This window comes from Lissotriton vulgaris, chromosome 1_1 (genome assembly GCF_964263255.1).
Source record: "Lissotriton vulgaris chromosome 1_1, aLisVul1.2, whole genome shotgun sequence".
NCBI classification, from domain to species: Eukaryota; Metazoa; Chordata; class Amphibia; order Caudata; family Salamandridae; genus Lissotriton; species Lissotriton vulgaris.
Window position 1 is genome coordinate 1,697,306,675 of NC_141685.1, and position 23,542 is coordinate 1,697,330,216.

The 23,542-nt window shown below is 47.3% G+C and overlaps 1 protein-coding gene across 1 annotated transcript in view; it reads left to right on the forward strand.

Moving 5' to 3' along the window:
* FBH1 (F-box DNA helicase 1) overlaps positions 1-23,542 on the forward strand; it is a 618,156-nt gene that overhangs the window by 120,893 nt on the left and 473,721 nt on the right. The window contains exon 5 of the mRNA XM_086918941.1: positions 1,718-1,853. Within this exon, the coding sequence (XP_086775067.1) occupies positions 1,718-1,853 (136 nt within the window). The remainder of the gene's footprint in view (positions 1-1,717; positions 1,854-23,542) is intronic.

Genomic DNA, 23,542 nt, shown 5'->3' on the forward strand with positions numbered 1-23,542 from the left:
AGCTATCCTGGCTTATGAGAAAAGGTAATGCTTTTTTCCAGTCCAGGGAGGACCTGCCCTGGCAGTTCAGGCTGGACTGCTCCCCTTGGGCGCAGAGTCAAGACTGATTGGCATATGGCTGGGTCCAAACTGGAATGGCATGGTAAGCAAAAAAACGATGGATTTAGGCCCAGATCTCTGTACTGGGGGTGAATGTATGACATTGTTCTGCATTCTGTCCATCAATTGTTCTTTTTGCATTTCTCACCCCGAGGGGGACGGGTATACCCAGACGTGGGTCCCCCTGCTCTCCATGCCACTGGAGTCCAGCTATCCTGGCTGATGAGGGCTGAAAGCCCGAAACCGGTCCTATGATGCCTGTTTCCAGTCCTGGGAGGACCTGGCCTGGCAGTTCGAGCTGGACTGTTCCCATTGGGCGCAGGGTCAAGACTGATTTGGATATGGCTGGGTCCAAACTGGAATGGCACGGTGAGCAAACAAACAATGGATTTAGCCCCAGATGGCTGTACTGGGGTAAATCTATGACATTGATCTGCATTCTTTCCATCAATTGTTCTTTTTGCATTAAGGAAGAGCGAGCACAGGAATGAAGAGGATACAAAGGTGAAAGAGTGGTGAAAGGTGGTGAAGGGGCGGCGGGAAGGGGACCGAGAAAAACACTCGGGGTGAGGCTCATGCGAAGGGAATGAGCAATACACTGGGAAAGAGGGAAGTCTGGAAGAAAGAAAGAGGTGGGGTTGCAGGTGGAACATACAAATAGCATACATGGAGAAGCAGAAAGTAGTAAAGAGAGGAGTTGGCATGCTGGTAAAATGTAGGATTGAGATAGGGCTGCAGGTAGCCAGCAGACGTGGATAGAAAAAGGGACAGAGAAACCTGTACTTGTACTTGTAAAACAGCCAATGCAGTTCAGTGCATTCTTTTGGAGGTGGCAAGGTACATTCTAACAGCCAATAGTATTGGGGTAGAACGAAATACTCCTTTTAACTGAATAACTGAATAAAATTATTGACACAGTTTCAAGCCATTGGCTAAGAGAAGCTTCTCCAAAATCGTCAACGGCTGACAGCAGTGGACCCAATTCACACGCTAAGGACCAAATTTAGAATTTGAAGGAATCCAGGTGTTTTAATTGCAGAGGATTGATAATGATACTCTGGGTACTGTGCTGTGCTTTTTACATGCAGCGCTGACGCCCAAGAGATCCAGACCAGACTGATTTCCTTTTTTCGCATTTTATTTCCATGGGTTTTTATCTGAGATGTATTTTATGTTCAAGAGTATTATTGAGAAGATTTTAAATCATATTTATTGCTTTCTTTTATGGTTGTTTTTGTCACCGAGTAATGATTTTATGAATAAATGATACTTTCGGGTACGTTATTTATCAGGTGCGATAAATAGCAACAGTTATGAGTAAAGAAACGTACCCTTTTCTCCCCCTGAAATCCAGCAGGTTTGACCTGCTGTAGTTTAACGGAGGGTGTGATATTTAATTTGTGTAGAAATTACTGGATGTGGTAAATGTCGACCAAATTATAATTAAGACCCCTGCGCAAGCAGGAGTTTAGCAAGGGGGTCAGAAAACACTGACTTATTTGTAATCAGAGCAGAAGTTATTTAAAGCAATATGTTTGTTTAACAGCTCTGCTGTTAAAACCCAAACATAAACATGTTTAAAGAAGCTATAATTAATGTTTCTATGTGTCTTCTATAGATGTGTTTCAACCATTAAGTGCCTCAGAAGAATGAATCATGAAGCAGTTCTGACCTGTTTGAAGAATCATCATCTGTATGCCAAGGCAGAAGCCTGCATGTCCAAGATACTTCCTGACGTGATCACTCCGTTAGGGGTATGTACAATAATAGCAAACAATTATAATCTGAAAGTATCTTTATTGCATCTCAGTTGACTTTCTGTAAAGCTGCTGTCAAACTTAATCTAGTTATTGATTTTACTGGTAGATCAAATAAAATAATGTTACTTTTCTGTTACGTTGGGTGATTGGCTGTAGTCTACATAGATATACATATTTTCAATAAGAATATCTGTGTAGTTCCATGTTCAATAATTCCCATTAAAGGCATATACAGAAAATTAATTTGCAATTCACTTTTATTTAGGCACAGATTCCAAACTTTGAATAGAGTACTTGCTTATTTCATTGCTACCCAGACATTGCGCTTGCAGATGTGTGTATGTTATGCTATCTTCATATGTGCATTCCATATAAATATGTGTATGTGGAATAGCCTGGTAATATTGAAGTTACTTCTGTGTTTTCAGCGTTGAGTCATGTTCAAAATAATATATCTGAACTCATCTTATCTCGTCTCAATGCATTTGTCTAATATGCAAGGCTCTGTTTTTTAATATGCTTGCTTTTGTGGATATATCTAATGTTGGTATAATGATGGTTGTGTTGCCTTGTTTCTTTTTCATTGTCGTAGTTTGATCCTTTTGATAATATCCTCACGGCTGAGCAAAGTGCTCTTGTGCTGCTGAATAGAAGTATGACATGTTGTAGGCGTTTTTTTACTGCTTGTACACAATGTGTCATAAACCTGATGTACTCTGAACCACCCTGATCACAAAATTATACTTGTTGTCATTTGTCTGCAAGTAAACAGGAGCACATATATACATTAATCAGGATTTGTAAAGCACGTTCTACACCCATGAGTATATACAAATGCTTAAGTGCTGCTATAGGGCTCAGTTGAACAACCAGGTCTTGAGTACTTTTCTGAATTCCAGCAGGGAGGGTGAGGTCAGTAGATGAAGGGGCAGGTTATTCCAAGATATATTGCGGCGAGGTAAGAGAAAGAACGTTTTCCACTTTGAGTACGGGCTTGATTTATGTGTGCTTCCAGTCTTTGATGTAAATAATTAATTTACTCTCTTAATTTCTATGCAGGTAAGTACTTAATCAATAATAACTCAATCGAAATGAAGGAAAACAGAGTCCGTGGTGTAAGAGTTTCTAAGGGTTTTATTCCTCATAAAGGAATCAGGATATCATGTTCTGACCACCACACAGGATGTCAGAAGGGATAGATGAGCGCGCCGTCGTTTATTGACAATACATAGCTTATATACTTGATTTACATCATAATGTTCAATGTAAGAGGCGTAACAGCTGAGAGAAGACAAGATAACAGTATACACGTGGTGCTAGTACATCATCAAGAGGCGTAAACTAGGCGTGTGTGCTAGAAAACGTCACTGATAGGTGACGCAAGTGGGTGGCACCAAGGGGGGGTGCTAACAGAATGTTGCAATGTCAGCAGAAATCGGAAGCTTGGATGCGCGCGCAGCTGCATGACGTGTGATAGACGGGGTGCAGGGGACTTGACATTTACACTGGCGGAAAGAGACAGAAGTCTGGCATGTCAGATCAACTTGTGCTTCTATCATATCTGATATCTGATGTTTAGGAACTAAGCTATCTGGGCAGAAAGGTCTCTAGAGCAGAAGCTATTCTATACTTGCTGTGAGTGCGTGTATAAGCGCCTGAGTGTCTGTATGAGAAGCGTGGGGGCATGGGGCCTTCCATGGAAGCATGGCAACAGAGGCTATGAATTACTTGCATAAAGACAGGTCGGCCCTTTAGCCCTGTAGCTGAGGAAGGATGTTTACTGAAGCTAGCAGGCCGGAATGTATCTTCGGGGAGGAAAACAGATAACTCGAAGGTTATAGTCAATCTTGGCAGGCAGCAGGCTGAGCTGAGCACGGAGGGCCGCGCTAGAAGTAAGTCAGAGTTCACGGGTACGGGGGCTGCTTGGGCAGAGGCCCTCGCAGTCAGAAGCCAGAAAAGAGGCTCGGTGGCAGAGATTCAGGGCCTACTTTCAGCCAGGCTGAAAAACGTAGGAGTACACTTCAAAAAGACGTTGGCATAGCATACTTAGGAACGGACCATCAAACCCATTCATGGTGGGTCTGAAAGAGGACAAGTTAACGTTGGACGCAAATGTATTTGCGTCTTCATAGCTGGTACAGGAGGGAAGTTACATGCACTTTTAACTCGTACATGGAGTCGGTGGGGTACTCGCTAGGGAACACAACATGACCATAAAATTTATATTACCTCATTCCCTCCTTGTTCCCTACGGACCCTTCATGATATATCGATCCTCATAAATCGATCAGTTTGTTCTTGTAACATTATATGTTCGTCTTTCTTTCTTTGACTGTTTGAGAGGCAACTGGAATGCTCAATGCAGGATGTGGCACACAGTCCACATATCGCTGGCCCACACTGCAGGCACAGGCAACAACTGAATACTATAACAAGGCCAATGCCTAGGAACGATAAGATCTTCCATCCCCAAGCTGTCAACGTAGTCCAGAACCAACCGGACCAAGTCCAGATGCCTGGATTCTGATGTATCTGATTTGCAATTTTATGTAAACGGGTGATAGCTTGATAGACAGATGGTGCGTTTTGTGGAATGAAAACACAGCAACTTGACCCGATGACCTTACAAGCTCCACCTCTATCTGCCAAGATGACGTCAATCACAAGACGATTTTGAAGGACAACAGTCCGTATAGCAGACTGCTCCTCTGTTAAGTTACCTAGAGCGGAGGCAGTTTCGTTCACTACTGCTTCAAGTGTTCTCGTTAATCTGCGTATTAATTTACTGTTTTGGACAGGTCCTAGGAAGAAAAAGAATCCTTTATTGAAATCAGTGTACTGTTCCCATGCCGTTTCTGTGTAGTCGACAAGGGGAATATCTCTTTTGGGTCTATTCGGTGCTAGATTCGTATTTCTATGGTAATCAGGAGGAGCTAGGAAAACAGGTGGCAGAAGGAAGGCAATGTAACAGGTACCATCCCAATCTGGAGGCAAACGTATGTATGCTGTATGACCACAAACAAAGTAGGAATGACTGATAGCTTTAAAGGACGATTTACCATGGTCACTGAACTCGACCACAGTAGTGCATTTACTATGACCTACGTGTACTGAACCTTTCTTGCTAACACATAATTCACCTGTGACTGGTAGTACTAACATATGGGGCAGAACTGGAGCAGTTTCAGATTCAACAGTGAGGATCATAAGGCTAATTGTGTAATTACCTAATCCATATACTTCATTTTCTAGATCAGTTCCTATTCGAGTGGGAAGTCCTTCTTGATCAGGATAACAGACGTTGAGCAGGACTAAGTTCAAGTTTCCCCAAACCCAGCCCCCATCGAAAACAGCAATATCAGGATCTAAAGAATTAATTATTTTAAACCATGCTCCACAGGAGCCATTGTGAGTGAATGGGTACGGAAAGAGAGGCAGAGCTCCCTTGTAATTCTGGTAGGGAGGGAGTCGGCCACATATCCAACAGTCTGTAGCATTATTTGTCTGATGGGAATGGTGTAACATACTAATGAATGTATTGTTGCGCAGCGCAAGTCTGTAAGAGAGTTCATGTACAGGAAGTTCACTAAAAGTGTGTTCAGCAGAGACATTGTAAGCAGATTGTTCACGCCTGAAAATAGGCCAGTACATAGGAAGCAGAATGCTGGCAATAATAATTAGAATACTCAGAATAAACATGATTATTAGTGTCACTATGCAGTGACTACGAAGTGATTTGCAATATGTTCTTCTCTTTTCCTCTCTCTCTCTAACTCGATCTAGGGGATACATGTCAGAAACTATTTAACCGATTCACCTAAGGGAGGACTTAAACAATTAAACTGTCTGACTTGCTAGATCGAAGCTTCATTCGGTAAAGTTCTTGAGGAGTCTTTTCTCTTTTAGGCACAGTAACGTCTTGTGCTTCAACACAGTCTTTGGTGGGGGTGGACGAGTCAGAGTCCTGTTTCAGTCCGTTTTTTAGTTCATTGCATAGTTTGATGTGACTCGTGTGGACCCACCCCTTTCTCCCCTCGATTTTCACGGCGGTCCTAGTGGTAAGCAGAACGGTCTTTGGAGACTTCCAGCGGGGCTCCAGCGGACTTTTCCGGTCGAAATTCCGGACGACTACCAGGTCACCTGGGCGGACCTCATGCGCCTTTACATCGGTATTGTCAGGGAAGGCTGCGGCAACCTGTGAACGACATGATTGGAGTGCAGACATCAAGGAGGCAAGGTAATCTGTCAACATGTTACAATCAATATCAGTGATCTTTTTCGGAACGGGCGTCCCCCACATATTCGGCGGTCTGCCAAAGACCACTTCGTACGGGGATAGCCCTGATCTCGAGTGGGCGACCATCCTCATGTAGAATAGTGCCACGGGCAGGGCGACTATCCAGTCGACCCCTTTTTCCTGACAGATCTTGGCAAGACGGATTTTTAGTGTCTGATTATGCCTTTCTACAAGGCCAGCTGCTTCGGGATGTCGGACACAGTGGAACCTCCACTGATATCCTAGCAAGAGGGAAACTTGTCTCATCAGCTCGGACGAGAACGGCTGTCCGTTGTCTGAATACACGACACGGGGCAAACCGTACCGTGGGAAGAATTCACGAACCAACTGTCTGGCAGTGGTCGGAGCAGTGTAGTCTGGGACTGGGTATGCTTCGGTCCAGCGGGACAGAGCACAAACAATTACAAGGACATACTTAAATCCTCTACAGCTATTCATCTGGATATAATCCATCTGGAGGACTTCAAAAGGGTGATCGGGAGGATGAAATCCACCTTGCTCAACAGGGACGCTTTTACCTGGATTGAACTGACAACAGATCATGCAAGTACGCACTTTCTGTTTTGCTGCTGCTCGTAAGTGTTTGTTGTACCAGAGATTCTGTAAACTGTCTAACATGGCTTTCTCTCCAAGATGGGCAGGACTATGTGCTGTATTTATCATGACTTGAACCATTGAGTCGGGGAGAAACCATATAGATTTTCCCTTCGTCACCCAACCTTGATCTGTCTGAATCCCTCCTAGTTCAGTCCATTTCTTTATCTCCTCTGGAGTAGCATGTGTCTGGATATCAATTACATCTAGGGCGGGATCTCTAACTGCCATACACTGGGTCTGGACTATTGTCTTTGTCACATCAGTAGTCTGGGTGTAAGTCAATGCTGTATGTTTTGCTGTCTGGTCTGCCAGGTCGTTACCCTGGGAAACAGAATCTGTGACTTTAGTATGTGCCTTACACTTCATGACTGATATGCCCGAGGGCAAATGTATTGCTTCTAACAGTGCTTGAATGAGGGGGCCATGTTGTATCTTGGCCCCATGGGAAGTCAGAAAACCTCGTTCTTGCCAGAGGACTCCGAAGTCGTGTACAACTCCGAAGGCATAGCGGGAATCTGTGTATATGTTAACATTTCTGTTCTTGGCTAGAATACAGGCTCGAGTCAGAGCGATGAGCTCTGCTGCTTGAGCAGACAGGGTGTCAATACGATGTGTTTCTTTAATTTCAGTTTCAGTGGTCACGGCGTACGCGGCCACTAATTCTCCTGTACTTGTTCTCATGCATGAACCGTCCACATAAAGTGTCAGGTCTGGATTTGTCAATGGGACATCTGTTAAGTCTCGTCTAGGCTTAGTTACTGCATTAATTATTTCTATACAATCATGCGGAGCTGGATCTGTCATAACTGTAGGTAACAGTGTTGCGGGGTTCAGGATGCTGCAACGTCTGATTTCTATGTGTGGCTGGAATAGTGTTAATTCATAACCTGTCAGTCGTGCTATAGTTAAGTGTTGAGTCTGGGTTCTGTTTAACAAAACCTCTACAGAATGTGGTACTTGAACTGTTAACTGATGACCTAAAACAATTGAATCACTTTGTCTTATTGCTAACGCTGTTGCTGCTACTGACTTTAAGCACGCAGGGAGTGCTTGAGCTACTGAATCCAATGTACTAGAAAAATAAGCACAAGGCTTATGTGAACCTGCTTGGTCTTGAGTGAGGACAGACAACGCTGTGCCATCACGTTCTGTAACAAAAAGTGTAAACGGTTTGCTGTAACATGGTGTCGCTAAAACTGGTGCTTGGCATAAAACTTTCTTTAATTCTTCAAAAGCTTGTGTGTGTTCCTGAGTCCAAGGGAGGACAGTCGAAGTCGCTGCCTCCTGTGTCGTTAACTGGATGAGTGGTTTAGCTAGAAATGCATACTGGGGAATCCATTGTCTGCAGTACGAGGTGAGGCCTATGAAGGCCCGCACTTCCTTTTGTGTCTTGGGTTGCGGCATGTTCACAATTAACTGAATGCGATCGGGAGTGAGCTGTCTCCCCACTTTGGACAGCAAGTGACCCAAGTACACAACTTGCTGAACACAGAATTGTAGCTTCGAAGGAGACACCTTGTGTCCCTTGTCGGCCAGGAAATGTAAAACTGTCAGTGATGCTTTTTCACATTCGGGCTCACTTCGTGCGGTGATCAGCAGATCATCGACGTATTGTAGTAAAGCGGTGTTAACTGGCATTTGAATACAATCTAGTTGTCTTTTCAGTGCTTGACTATAGATGCTGGGGCTTTCTGTGAATCCTTGAGGTGCGCGCGAAAATTTGAAACTGCGTCCATTTAAACAGAATCCGAAGAGATATTGGCTCTCTGGATCAATAGGCACGCTGAAGAAGGCGTTCTTGAGATCAATTACAGTAAAGAACGTTGCTTCTGAATCAATAGCAGTCAAGAGAGATGATATATCGGGGACCACAGGATACTGTGGGATAATGCATTTATTCAATTCTCGAAGATCAATCACCAGCCGATATACTGGCGGTGCATTGGGATCAGTACGTTTAAGAATCGGAATGATGGGTGAGTTACAGATATTGGAGTCGGTCTCGACGACCACTCCTTGGGCAATGAGCTCTTCAATGATTTTCAGTAAAGCCGCTACAGCATCGGGTGGTAACTTGTATTGTCTGATTCTGGGTAATACAACACCTGCCTTGAGGGTAACGCGGTATGGTGTAATGTGCATACATCCTACATCAGTTGGGCCTTTTGCCCACAAGTAATCAGGTACATTTTTCAATCTGACGTCAAACTCACGAAGGACGTAATGACCCTTGAAATCCCGCAGAAAGAGTCTAACTCCCTCCGGGGAGCAGCATATTATAGCCCCTAGAGCCTTCAGTGTTTTAATTCCTAACAGATTTTCCGGACATGATTTTGTTAGTAACAGGTCTGTAACGCGTGATAATGGACCCACAGCCAGGGGAACTGGTTCTGAGACTTCATTTACAATAGGTTGTCCTGAAAAACCAAGGGAAACATTTTGTGAGCCTGAGAGGGGTGCCCCTGGAACTTCGTCATGACTTATTGTAGTGCGACTTGCCCCTGTGTCAATTAAAAACTTTCTATCTTTCCCCAATACTTGACTGTGTACATAAGGACCTTCTTGATCTACAGGAATCTCGATAAGAGGCAAGCCACCTTCCCTCTCTAGGCTGTTTCATGTATATCGGGAATATTCGGGGTAAGCAGACTGGGCATACTGGTACATCTGTTGTGAGACTTGCTGAGTTGCAGCAATGGGCTGTGGCTGTGGTACTGCTACGGTCTGTGCTGTCTGTGCGGATGCATGCATGGGCTGTGTATTCTGTGTAGACTGATGCTGGTTATGGTCTTGTCTAGGCGGATGCGGTCTCTCTTTAGTTTTACCTGTCGCTATGTTATGTTTCAGAACTGCACATTCGTGTACGTAGTGACCTGGCTGCTTGCAATAATTGCATGTCCCTTTAACAGGAGCTGCAGCGTGACTTGTCTGGGTCGTACCTTTCCTGTGACTGTCGGATGGGACCGTCTGGGCTACTAACATTTTCATTTTCGTGTCTTTCATGCGCTTCTGTTCCTGATCTTGTTCTTCCCTAATTCTATTCTGGTGATATTGTAACATTTGTAACATCTGGGATGGCGTATTTGCTTGCCATGTACTCTCGACTTTATACACTCTATTTTTAACTAACGGTAGGGAATTCTCGACTAACTTTGATACAAAAAGATGTGGGTACGACTCGCTACTTGGCTGGAGGCCACTATTGATAATAAAACATTTCTCGAATCTTGAATAAAAGTCGCTAGTATCTTCATCATGTTTCTGTTTACAGGACGAGATTGCATCCCAATCCTCCTTTCTAGTTGTCAATAATCTGGGCAGGACCTGTACTATTAAACCTGGTAATGCTTTAGTTTTGTCCCCAAGGCCTAACCCTGGAACCCGTTTCTTTTCTTCATCCTCTATTTCTGCCCAGGCAATCTTTGCGTCTCCCACCTCCCAGTCCTTTTCCTTTAATTTCTCGAATATACCCGTAGGCAATAATACTTTCAACATTTTCATGATATCATCATATGTGTAGTCCCCCATCAGTAACATGTCTTTGAGCTCTCTATGAAAACCTGCAGGGTCTTTATCATGGCACGGTACTAATTTCTTCATTTCTAACAGTTCTAATTTAGTTAGAGGCGTGTGTACATACACGCGTTTCAAAATTTTATCCTCACCCATAACAGGGTGCACTTCTCGCAAGGGGTTCTGACTTTCAATACCACCCCCGCACTGCATATGGTACATTTTCCTTTCTGGAGGTGGGGCGGGAACATATTCAGGACTTACAAAGGTGTCATATCTGCGTCGTTGTTCTAGAATTATTTGAACTAATTTAGTGCTTAGGCCTCTCCATCTATCCATCAGTAGTGCTTCTAGTGTCTCATGTAAGGGACCTGGATCGGAATAATGTTTTCTGTACTTAATGAGAAGGTGCTGAATCATATATATACCTGCTAATTTCTGTTCGTCGGGGGAGAGGTTCAGAAATGTCTGTGCTACGGTGTCATCATTATATATGTCTGCATTTTCGGCCCATGATACCGCTGATCGGGCTAATTCTTGTTCATCCATAGAATTGAGTACATGGTACCCAACTCGATCTCGAAGCCGTTTATCAGTTTCCTGGAACTGATGTTCAGCAGAATTCGGATTCGTTAAGGCAGAGAAGAAAACTCTCTTGCTTTCTGGACGGATACCCTTCCTAAGATAAGTTCCCTTACCTACATATGCTATAGTGCTTGTAGTCGGTTCTAGTTCTTCAGATTCTTCTTCCTCCTCGGAGGGAGCCTTTTCTTTCTCTTTCTCGTGTACTGCTATCACTGCTTTCTTAATCTTTTTATACATGGCCTCTATGCAATTTTGTCTGTCATGTTTTCCATCGGCTATATTTTGACCCCACTTGTTCAATGCATCCAATTCACTCTGCTCTGTTCCGGGCCTGTCTCGTTCTCTTATTAGACAATTTATGAAAAATCGTAGTATCAGTGCTTGCATGGTAACTTTCTGTTTCTCCAGGGCATCCTTAATACTGTCGGGGTCCTTTCCCGTTTGAACGAACTCATATATTCTATCTAGGTGCTCCTTCATTCCTGCATAACATAACAAACTATCAGTAGCAGATCTTAACCGTAAAGACGCTAATACCATTAAGTCGTCCTGTCCAGGTTCTGGATCGTATCTACAAACTGACATATTTTCTTTTAGTGCATCAAGACGGGATGAATTAGAAGAACGGGGGGATCTGTGCGTAAAAGGACTCTGCATACCTCTGAGATTTAATCTGTGAGTCGGTGGCGGGGTCTGGAGACCCGCGGTCGCACCTTCTGAAGCGGAAGCTTGGGCATTATCTCTGTGTGTAGTCAGTATCTGAATTTGTCTTTTAGTAGGATCTGATTGAAGTGGTTTCGGCAGATCAGTTTTAGGTGAGGGAAGTGGCGGAGCTGGCGGAACGGGACTAGTCTTTTTCGGTGTCGGCTGAGAGTGATCTTGGGGGGCAGTACCACCCCCGGCCCTGTCAGTAGGCAGGGCACGAACAGGCAGATTGGTGTAAGCTGGCGCTACATCTTCGAGATATGAATTTAGGAATATGTCTTTAGTAGTCTTATGCATTACTTTAGTTGGAACTAATGGTGACGGCAAATTTTTCGGTATTTCTGAAATGGCGTCAGGGGTACCATCGGCCAAAAGATACATGTTGTTCACTTTGCCATTTAGGATACGATCTATTTGTTCTACTTTTACTCGAATTCCCTCAGTAACTAATTCGTTTTCTTGGGCCTTTTCTGATTCTTTAAGCCTGTCTTCTCTACGGAGTGCTCTATCAGCACGCTTACGTGATTCCTTACGCCAAAATTCTATGGCGTCTTTCTGAGATTGTCTAGCTTTCTTTTTCCGTAATATTTCTTCTACCTTTATGATGCACTCGGCATCCCATGTTCCGTTAACTGGCCATCGGTATCTTTCCTCTAGGTGCTTGGTATAATCTGTCCATAACTCTAGATACAAGATGGCGTCTATGCCATGCTTATTATACATGAAATTACCTGGAGTGTCCCTAGGGGGGATTGGAATCTCTTCCTCTAACATCCCTTTCCTAGTTCCTATCTGCTTTAATTTGTTAAAAAACGGCATTGTGCCTACTTGATACTGAAATGCTTGATCCTTAATACTTAATTTCGCCTGTAACTATTTAAACAAAAAAACACAATAATACACAAGAACAATCACATTCATACCACGACATTAATCACATGAAACATTTAAAGACATAGCTAACTTCCCCCTACTCTGAATGTACCGCTCAACGATACAGATACACTGCTGTAACAGTGCAGAAATTCGGAATACTTTATATACTGCTAAACAGTACAGATACACTGCCTAAAAACAGTGCAGACCGGACTTGCGTACCCAAACCCGTCTAGATACGACCCAGCAATGGTACTCACCGGGAAGCACGGAAAACAGAAGGCCTCGGAAAACTCGACTGGACTCGACTCGGAACTTCGGAAAACTTCGGAAAACTGGTGGGCCTCTTCACACCTCGGACCTTGCTTCCTTCGGCTGGGCTCTGGTCGGGATCCTCCGCACTCCTCACCGCCTCGTCTGGGCACTGATCGCAGTCTTCGTCACCTCCGTGTGTCAGAGGGGGATGCAGGAAATCCTGCCAGTACACGTGTTGTCCGTCTAACTGATGGCAGGGGACACGGATTGCAACGCACCTTCCGGCGCGTGAGGTGGGGGAGGGGTCCCTGTTCGGGCGCCAAAATGATGTAAATAATTAATTTACTCTCTTAATTTCTATGCAGGTAAGTACTTAATCAATAATAACTCAATCGAAATGAAGGAAAACAGAGTCCGTGGTGTAAGAGTTTCTAAGGGTTTTATTCCTCATAAAGGAATCAGGATATCATGTTCTGACCACCACACAGGATGTCAGAAGGGATAGATGAGCGCGCCGTCGTTTATTGACAATACATAGCTTATATACTTGATTTACATCATAATGTTCAATGTAAGAGGCGTAACAGCTGAGAGAAGACAAGATAACAGTATACACGTGGTGCTAGTACATCATCAAGAGGCGTAAACTAGGCGTGTGTGCTAGAAAACGTCACTGATAGGTGACGCAAGTGGGTGGCACCAAGGGGGGGTGCTAACAGAATGTTGCAATGTCAGCAGAAATCGGAAGCTTGGATGCGCGCGCAGCTGCATGACGTGTGATAGACGGGGTGCAGGGGACTTGACATTTACACTGGCGGAAAGAGACAGAAGTCTGGCATGTCAGATCAACTTGTGCTTCTATCATATCTGATATCTGATGTTTAGGAACTAAGCTATCTGGGCAGAAAGGTCTCTAGAGCAGAAGCTATTCTATACTTGCTGTGAGTGCGTGTATAAGCGCCTGAGTGTCTGTATGAGAAGCGTGGGGGCATGGGGCCTTCCATGGAAGCATGGCAACAGAGGCTATGAATTACTTGCATAAAGACAGGTCGGCCCTTTAGCCCTGTAGCTGAGGAAGGATGTTTACTGAAGCTAGCAGGCCGGAATGTATCTTCGGGGAGGAAAACAGATAACTCGAAGGTTATAGTCAATCTTGGCAGGCAGCAGGCTGAGCTGAGCACGGAGGGCCGCGCTAGAAGTAAGTCAGAGTTCACGGGTACGGGGGCTGCTTGGGCAGAGGCCCTCGCAGTCAGAAGCCAGAAAAGAGGCTCGGTGGCAGAGATTCAGGGCCTACTTTCAGCCAGGCTGAAAAACGTAGGAGTACACTTCAAAAAGACGTTGGCATAGCATACTTAGGAACGGACCATCAAACCCATTCATGGTGGGTCTGAAAGAGGACAAGTTAACGTTGGACGCAAATGTATTTGCGTCTTCATAGCTGGTACAGGAGGGAAGTTACATGCACTTTTAACTCGTACATGGAGTCGGTGGGGTACTCGCTAGGGAACACAACATGACCATAAAATTTATATTACCTCATCTTCAGGGAATCGCTCCTGATTGTCTTGCTCCCTAGGTTGAAAATTTGGTGAGGGCATGGGTATATGGGTGCTCCTGAGTCAACGGAGGTAATGATGGTTGTCGTGTCTTGCATGGTGAGCTAGTCCCAGGTGGTGAGTGGGTGGTCGTGTTCCTCGTCCGTGGGGTTGAGATGGCGGCGGAGTCCTGTAGATTGGGGTTAAAAGATTCTGTAGATGGTAGATATCTTCTTGTGGAAGGAATATGCTAGGGAGCATAATACCTTGGTGTCTGGTTCCCACCTAAGACTCCTCAGAAACAAGCCTACCTGCGCCATCCAAAGTCTGAAACTCCTAAGCAACTGCCTACAAAGCCTGACCGCAGATCCAATGCTGACAGGCTTAAGAGCAAAATGGATACTGGCTCTAAACTATGGCCGCCTAACCTTTCCTGGAGCCCTTGTCACGCTTCTCACTAACTCCCAGATCACCCCAAAAGAAGAAAGTCTTGCTGTCTCCACAGCAGGGCAGAAGAACAAGGCTGACACTGGAAATGGGTCTGAGGAGATCAGAACTCGTTTGCCTAGGGGACCTAACCAAATACTACCTCAGGGACATGCGAGACCCAGAGCCCTTCCTCAAATATCACCTTAAACCTATCTTTGAAGGAGAAGGCACCCCATGGCAAACTTTGTTAGCACTGGCAATTAACAGCTTGAACAGCTTGAACATTGTGGCCGCCAACCTCCACACCCAAGAAATGCAATATTCAGCCTGGAAAAGACTTGTGAACATGCAGATAATGCAAACCTCCTTTTCATCCTACATCTCACTTTCAGCCCAGGTATACAGGAAAATCCTGTTCATGAGGCTCATCTCTTTACCAGTTTTGGACTTTGACCTGGCCTCGGCCCTGCACACAGAGGCAATGTCATGGAGGTTATCTAATGATCGCAATGAGTCTTGGCTCTAACTGCTGTGCTACTGTTTCAAACTTGCTGATGGCTGCTGCCGATAGCTTCTCTCCTTATTACGGGCCAATGGGGATCAGACCGTGCAGAGAGGCCTCGGATCTGTGCTTTTCTGACAACACAAACGTCGAGCCCTAGCTAGACTGATGAAATACACAGACTCAGTCCGTCTCGCACTTCTCGGTGCCACTACCCGGTGACACCAGCTCTTGACAGTGCATTACACGCTCCTTGGCAATCCTCCACCAGACGTAGCCAGCCTCTACTGACCACAGCAATGGCCGCATGCAAAACTCCCTAAATCCTCCTATTCAGCTCACCACAAGATGTTAGTCTCGCACTATCCATCTCCCTCCATCACCCTTGTGGCCCTCATCCAGTGGGTATCAGGACACTAAAGCTGTTCAGACTAATACTCCTGATGTGTCCACTTGCTTAGCACTTTTTATTTATTTATTTATTTTATTTCTTTTTATTGAAGTCATAACAAAGCATTTGGCGGCAAATACATCAAGATTACCAAGGATAGTAACAGGGCATATTACATACGGGTTCACAGTTCTACCATTGGACAAGGATCGCTTAATTGTTCGCGTCTGTGTGATCACCACATTTATCAAGTTTGTCTGCCGTCTTGTTCGGTCTCCCCACCGGGGGCGTGCACGGGTAGATATTCCATTTGCCCCAGATTTGTTCCCACTTCCTGGGACAGCCTCTACTCTCATAGACCACTTTGTCAGCCACCATGCACCAGTCCACATCCTTTTCGCAGTCACAAAGGGTGGTGCTGTGGGTGCCCCCCACAATCTGGCAATGTTGCGTTTTTTTTTAATAGTCATCCCCAGAGTTACCCAGTATTGCTCCTTGCAGTTTAGATCAGTAGCCTCCCATACATTCAATAGACACCACTTGGGTGAGGGTAACAGTTCCACCCCTAACACTTTGTGCATGCAATTCATTATGGCTCCCCAGTAATCGGTCACGGCTGGGAATTCCCATAACATACGGTAGAAAAATCCCTCCATCCCGCACTCCCTACAGCAGTTACAGTCCGTGCCTCTGCCCATCTAAGCCAGGGTACTGCAGTAGAAGTGAGATTTATGAAATGTTATGAGTTGTAGTATCCTCAATCTCGCTGATATGGCCACCCCCTTAGAAGAGGCCAGAGCTTCCGGCCATTCATTGTCTGCTATATCCTCCAGGTCTGATTGCCAGCACTTTGACTTTTAAAACCACACCTGGACTAACTAGTCTGCACTTTCTTGGACGCTGCTTTACTTGCACAAAATTACTGAATCCATTAGTTCTCATTTTTATCTTTTTTTTAAATACCTAAATCATTTTTTAACGCTGTTTATAGGCAGTCATGCCTCTTTTAGAAACAGTAGAGACTGTATTTTGAATTCTATCAAAAGCTCTTATCACGGGGGGCGTGGCTAGCAGCCGATCATGGCGGCAGCATAAGGGACGAGCTCCGCGGCTGCAGCGGCCTCTTCGTCGATCCGACACAAAATCCGTCACTTTTGCAAGCCCCACAGGCGGGTACCGGATCCCAGGACCGGGCGGAGTAAGCAGCGACAAGCAGCGACAAAATCCGACATACGCTGCCAGAGATACGTCGAAGCCTCGTCCCGGCCTACTCACGCCTCCAGAGCCGGGACCTCCCCTGGTTGTTAACCTAGCAGGAAGTACATCCTGGTCGGAGAACCTGGAACGGAAGTGCCCGTGTGGCGGTGGACTCAATAGATCGACTGCAATTCGGAGGGTCGGAGACAGCGATCGACGCTGATCAAGGAAGTGGTGCTTGACGGAGGGGTCGCCGGAGTCCAGAAAGTCTCGAAGGCCATCACCAGCTGCGCCGAAAGCCTGGGCATCGACAACGGAGTGGGCGACCGCCATCTTTTGATCGTAGCAGTCGCTACGCACTTGGCGACAACCGACGCACCTCCCACCCTGGAGAAAGTCGCTGGACCTGATCCTTACTGAACCGGACTGGCCGGGGGGTCCACACCGATCCTCACTTCCTGGAGCGTAGAGGCACGAGGAGCACGACACTTGGCGGCATGGCGGGGAAAGGCCCTAAGGGAGGCGTCACACAGACTAGAATAGACCGCTTTACCTCCGACAAACCCACCGGGTCACCGGCAGGAAGGGAGCAGGGTGGCAAAACGGCCGACTCCCCAGGGGGGAAAAAGGCCACACTGGACGACGTCATGCTCGCACTGGCCCAGCTGCAAACGACCGTTGGCGGAATCTCCACGGACGTCACCCTACTTAGAGCGGACCTCCACAAAATGTCGGAGAAGGTAAAGAACATGGAGGTGGTCACGAAATCTCTGGTGGAGGACGTCGCAGAACTCCAACGTGAGATGGGAAAGATGGCGCAGGACAATAGAATGCTCCGGGAGAAGCTGGATGAGCAGGAGGGGCGTTCTAGGCGCAACAACATCCGCATTATAGGGGTACCGGAATCAGAAGGCGTGCAAGCGATGGATCTCTTCGTAGAGAACCTGATAACGACCGAACTGAAGCCGAAGGGACTGTCCAACTTCTTTTCGGTGGAGAGGGCCCATCGAGTCCCGGGAGGCCAGCCGAAACCAGGGGCTACCCCGCGACCCATAGTGGCACGCTTGTTTAACTTTCGCGACCGGGACGCAATCCTGCAGGCAGCCAGATCCTCCCCTCCCCTCAAAATCCAGAACGCCACCGTTGCCATCTTCCCTGACTACACAGCGGAAGTCGCCCATCGGCGACGAACATTCTTCGAAGTGAAAAAAGAGCTAAGGTCCAGAGAACTGCCGTACTCAATGCTGTTCCCCGCAAGATTACGGGTGGTAGCGGAGAACAAGACCTGGTTCTTCGACAACCCGGAGAACGTACGGGAGTGGCTCGAGGGATGGAGACCGGGTCAGAACCACAGACGGACACATCGCTCCATGAAAGATCGGTCTGCAGGCCAACGCCGGGACTCCCAGGCCTCGGGAGGGGGACCGGACAACAGTGACTCTTTGGGAGCTGAAGGCGGCAGAGAAGAACTCGAGAAACAATGACCACTTGGAAAACATTCATATTCGCTTTGGTATTGAGACTTTTACGCTGCGAAGCGCTTCCCGCCATTGGACACTGGGTGAAGGGCCTCCGGGGGTGTGAATGAGAGACTGCCGGCTGCGGAGAGTCCCTCACCCCAACGCGCAAGTACACTGTTTGGGGGATGGGGTATGCACTCTGCTAAGTTGGGGGGGCGGGCAGTTTTGAGTCCGTGTAGCAGGGGGGCAGGGAGGGGGGGGGAGTTGGGTAAGTTTGCACTATGGGACTTTTCGGTCCTACTGGTTTTTGTTATAAGCACACTTTTGTATCTGGGCATGTCCTATGTAACTGAGAACTTCTGGTCCACTCTGGGCACGGGGAGGTCTGACTGGGAGTATCAACCATGCCTGCCCTACGCCTGCCACTGTGTGCAGCATCGCCTGGGGCGAGGGGGCTTCTTGGCGACTCACTGGCTTTTCTATGGCTGCAACGGATAGTCAAACCACGACGACCCCACTGGTTGTCATGTCCTGGAACGTGAGGGGCCTAGGGGATAAGATTAAGCGAGGGCTGATGCTGCAGGGGATAAGGAGACGGGGGCCGGCTCTCATTCTCCTACAGGAGACGCACTTGGCGGGAGCGGACACGAAGGCCCTAGATAGGAGAGGCTATCACATGATAGTGCATGCTGAGTTCACCTCGGGGTCCCGTGGCACGGGCATCCTCCAGAAAAAATCGTCCAAATTTATTGTCAAATCTACTGCAACGGATGACCATGGCAGATTTGCGGCAGTACATGGCCAGTGGGAGGGGAGGCTTTTAAACATAGTTTCTGTTTACATACCACCAGCCCTACACTCTGAGGCCCTGCCGGATCTGGGCAAATTCCTGCTGACCCTCCCTGATGGAGAACTGCTCATAGGTGGGGACTTCAACATGACACTCACGACCACCATAGACCATTTTCCCCCACGTACACACGTAGAAGGACCCAACAGGCTCCAGACATTTCTGAATGCACAGGGGTTGGTGGACATATGGCGCGCTCTACACCCTACTCAGCAGCACTACACGTACTACTCGGCCACACACAACAGTCTTTCTAGAATAGATTACTTTTTTGCTTTGATCAATGGTCATCTTACTGTAGCGGAGACGGATATACAGCCACGGGGGGTCTCAGATCACTCGCCACTCACTTTGACACTCACCACTACGGCCATGAAACGACACAGGTTATTCCCGATCTTCCCTGGCTATCTTAAAGTGCCTCAGATCAACAAGGACCTGAAGAGGGCAACACGGCTCTACTTCGAGGAAAACCGGTCCTCGGTTGACTCCCCCTCTATATTATGGGAGGCGTACAAGACAGTATTCAGGGGCCAGGCCATAGCCGTGATCGCGAATCACAAGAAGGCGCACAGACAAGAGGCCCTAGATATAGAGCTGGGCCTCGAGAGGGCCAACACAGCCCATATGGCTAATCCCTCGGAAGACACGCTCCATGAGCTCCAAGTCCACCAGCGCCGCCTTACAGATCACATGCGCAAGATCACGGCGTCGGACATTGCGGCTACACAGCATAGGGTGTATGACATTGGGGACATGGCCAGTAAGTTGCTGGCATGGTTAGACAGGAGACAGGGGGGGGGGAAGAATATCCTACAACTTACGGACCCACATGGCAACAACCACACTCGCCCCGACGAGATAGTGGAAGTCCTCGCCGATTATTTTGCTGAAGTATATAACCCAGAGACAGTGGTGAGTGAGGGTGAGGTCCGGACTGCTCTTGCACACGTTCCCTTATCAGAACTGACAACTGAGGTATCCAAGGACATAGACGCACCTCTTACGGTGGAGGAGATTCAGCTGGCTATCGGCGCCCTCCATCCGGGTAAGGCGATGGGCCCCAACGGGATCCCCATTGAATGGCTGAAAATTATGACCGAATCCCTAAGCACACCCCTACTCAATATGTACGAGGAATCTAGATTGAAGGGTACGCTGCCGCCAGATCAACGGATGGCAACTATTGTGGCGATACCGAAACCTGGTAAGCCCCCCAACGAATGCTCGTCTTACAGACCAATCTCCCTTTTGAACCCGGAGGCCAAAATTATTGCTAAGGTGTTGGCGAGCAGGATCCTGCCGTGTCTGTCCCACCTGATCCACCCGGACCAGTCCGGCTTCATGCCACATCGTAGCACTGCTTTAAATCTCCGCAGGGTGCATGGAGTGCTGGCGCAAGTTCCACTACTGCAGGAACCGGCTGCCATTCTTTCCTTGGACGCCAAGATGGCGTTCGATATGGTGGAATGGAGCTATCTTTTTGCAGTGCTTGAGCGTATGGGTTTTGGCCCGGTGTTCCTTTCATGGATACGCATGCTGTACAGAGACCCCGTAGCCAAGGTGACGGCCAACGGCCACATTTCGAGGACCATCTCCCTAGGCCGAGGTACACGACAGGGATGCCCGCTCTCGCCCCTTCTCTTCGCTTTAGTTTTAGAACCACTAGCGGTTACGATACGTACCACCCAACTCCTGAAAGGAATACAATGGACCCCGTTATGGGAGGACAGAGTATCCCTCTACGCAGACGACATGCTAATTTATCTCACAGACCTAGAAGAGAGTCTCCCTAACCTCCTGGCTCTCTGTACGGCTCATGGGCGAATCTCGGGTTACACCATCAACTGGGCCAAATCCATCATTTTTGAACTGCGGGGGCCGCTTCCGCCCCTCCCAGACTCCTGTCCATTAGAAAGGGCGCATTCGTCCTTCAAATATCTGGGGATTCATATCACCCGAGACGAGGCGGACTTCGCACGACTGAACTTGCAGCCCCCCTTGGTACGTCTTCGTGGGGATGTACGCCATTGGAAGGACCTCCCCCTGACGCTACTAGGTCGGGCAGCGCTATTTAAAATGATGGCTCTGCCACGTTTCCTATATGTACTGGAAAACGCTCCGCATTTGGTGCCGGATAGCTTCCTCCAGAAAATAACGGCACAGATCTCAGGCCTGTTGTGGGGCAGTCAGCCAGCCCGAATTTCCCACGCCAAATTAAACAGGGGGTGGTACGACGGGGGAATTGCACTCCCAAACATACAGCTGTACTACTGGGCGGCTCAGCTCAAAATCCTTAACCAGTGGATACATGCCCCGCAGGATGACCCAGCGTTCAAGGCAGACAGGGCACAACTGGGTACGAACAGTTTACTGGCCCCTCTGTACCACCGTGGAGTGGCGGCAAAACTCACCGGGCCTACGAAACACACAGTTCGCATATGGTACAAGGCACAGGCAAGGTTGAAGTGGGATGGCATCATCACGAAACTTACACCTCTATGGGACGCGAAGGCGCTGGGCCATTTGCGGCGCTCCAAGGGCTTCACACAGTGGGACAACATCGGCATATCCACGGTGGGGGACATGTGGACGAGGGGAGGAGTGATCTCCTTTGCTACTCTGCAAGAACAATACGAGTTAGGTAACACAGAGCTCTACAGATACATTCAGGTCCGACACGCGCTACAGGCAGCGATCCCACCCGACACCTCCCCACCCGAATCCTCCCCTCTGGAGGACCGTCTGCTTACTGACTACCTGCAGGAAGGGGCGACATCGCTAACATACCGTAAATTGGTTAACAATATGCCTGATCCACTGGGGAAACTGAAGGACAAATGGATGTTGGAGGTGGGTGATCTAGATGAAACTGAGTGGAACGCAGCCATGGCGTCCCCACGTGAAGCAGGCATATCCTCCAAATTTCGCCTAGTGCAGCTAAAAATCCTACACAGAATCTACTACACCCGCACGATGCTTCATAAACTGCACAGGGCTGATCATCCGTACTGCCTTAGAGGCTGCGGAACAGAAGGAACCTTCATACACACGGTGTGGGAATGTCCACTGATTGTCAGTTACTGGCAACGGGTAGTATGCACAATGGCTCAGGCACTTCACACCACCCTTACTCTAGACTCACGGCTCTGCCTGCTAAACATCTGGGAGCCGACTGACCTCACCTTTTACGCAAGGACCTGGGTTACAGTAGGGATGGTAACAGCGAAACGGGACATAGCTCAGAAGTGGGGGTCGGCAGATCCCCCCTCACTGGCCCAATGGATCCGCAACATGGACATGCTTATGTTGACTGAAAGGGCGGTGTACAAACTGAGAGGTAATCCACGTAAATGGAATGGGGTGTGGAAACCCTGGAACTCCTATAGAGGGGATATCTGTGAACCACTGGAGGAGGACGACCTCGATGGATCTGAGAGTGACGATGAACCTTGATTGGGTGTGTGCATGCATGTGGGGTGTGTGATACGGATTTGGGCGGGACCTACTTTCGGAAGGTGGTAGGGGGGGGGTGTAGGAGATGGGGGGCTTAAATGCAACTGACTGCTCCTTTTACAGATGGACTGTGCTACGAGTTCCGAAAGATATTACTTCAAGTACGTGCCGGACTAAGTGTGCTAATTTTACTGTTTCATGTTTATTGCAAGAAAAACAGGCAAAACTCGGAAGAATGATAATCAACAAAACACAAAATTGCAAACTGTATTTCTACGACACATGTACATTCCTATTCATCACGTCGCCGATGAGGCCAGTAGCGCATTGGAGCTAATGTGGGTGGTCTACGTTCTATCTTTTTCTGTATATTGTATGACCTCATTCACCCAGTAATCATATATGACTACGTGACTGATGATGATGTAAATGCTATCTTTGTTTTGCACCAAAAATAAAAATTTAAAAAAAAAAAAAAAGCTCTTATCACTGTCTGTTACTGTATCCAAACGTATTTACACTGCACAGTTCCATACATGTAATGATTTTAATAAATCGAACATGAATAAAATAAATTGAAAAACTGGTAGGGAGTCGTAGAGTTTCTGTGTGGGAGGGATGAGACTTTCAGTGGGTGAGGGGCTGGAGAACTCTGACGATGTTGAAGAGTTCCTTGCTGTGACTGGAGCTTGCTTTGATGCAATTGGCCAGGTTGCTTCTTTTCGTCTTCTTCAGGAGTTGGTGATAATGGTTGCGGGCAGTTTTAAAAATAGTTCGGCCCGTGGGCTCTGCTGGTGCGACATTTTTTTGGGGGTCTTTGCAGGTGTGTTTCAAGGTTTTTAGTTCCGTCTTGTACCAGCTGGCTTGCTTGGATGATCTGTTGGACTTAGTGGGTTTCAAGGGGGCGACTATGTTGGCGCTTTCAGTGATCCAGGTGGAAAAGTTCTTGACTGCTTGTTCGAGGTTGGTTGCGGGGTGCGGACGGGAGGTGTTGAGGGTGTCCATCCATTGGCTCTCTAAGTTACTCCAGTATTG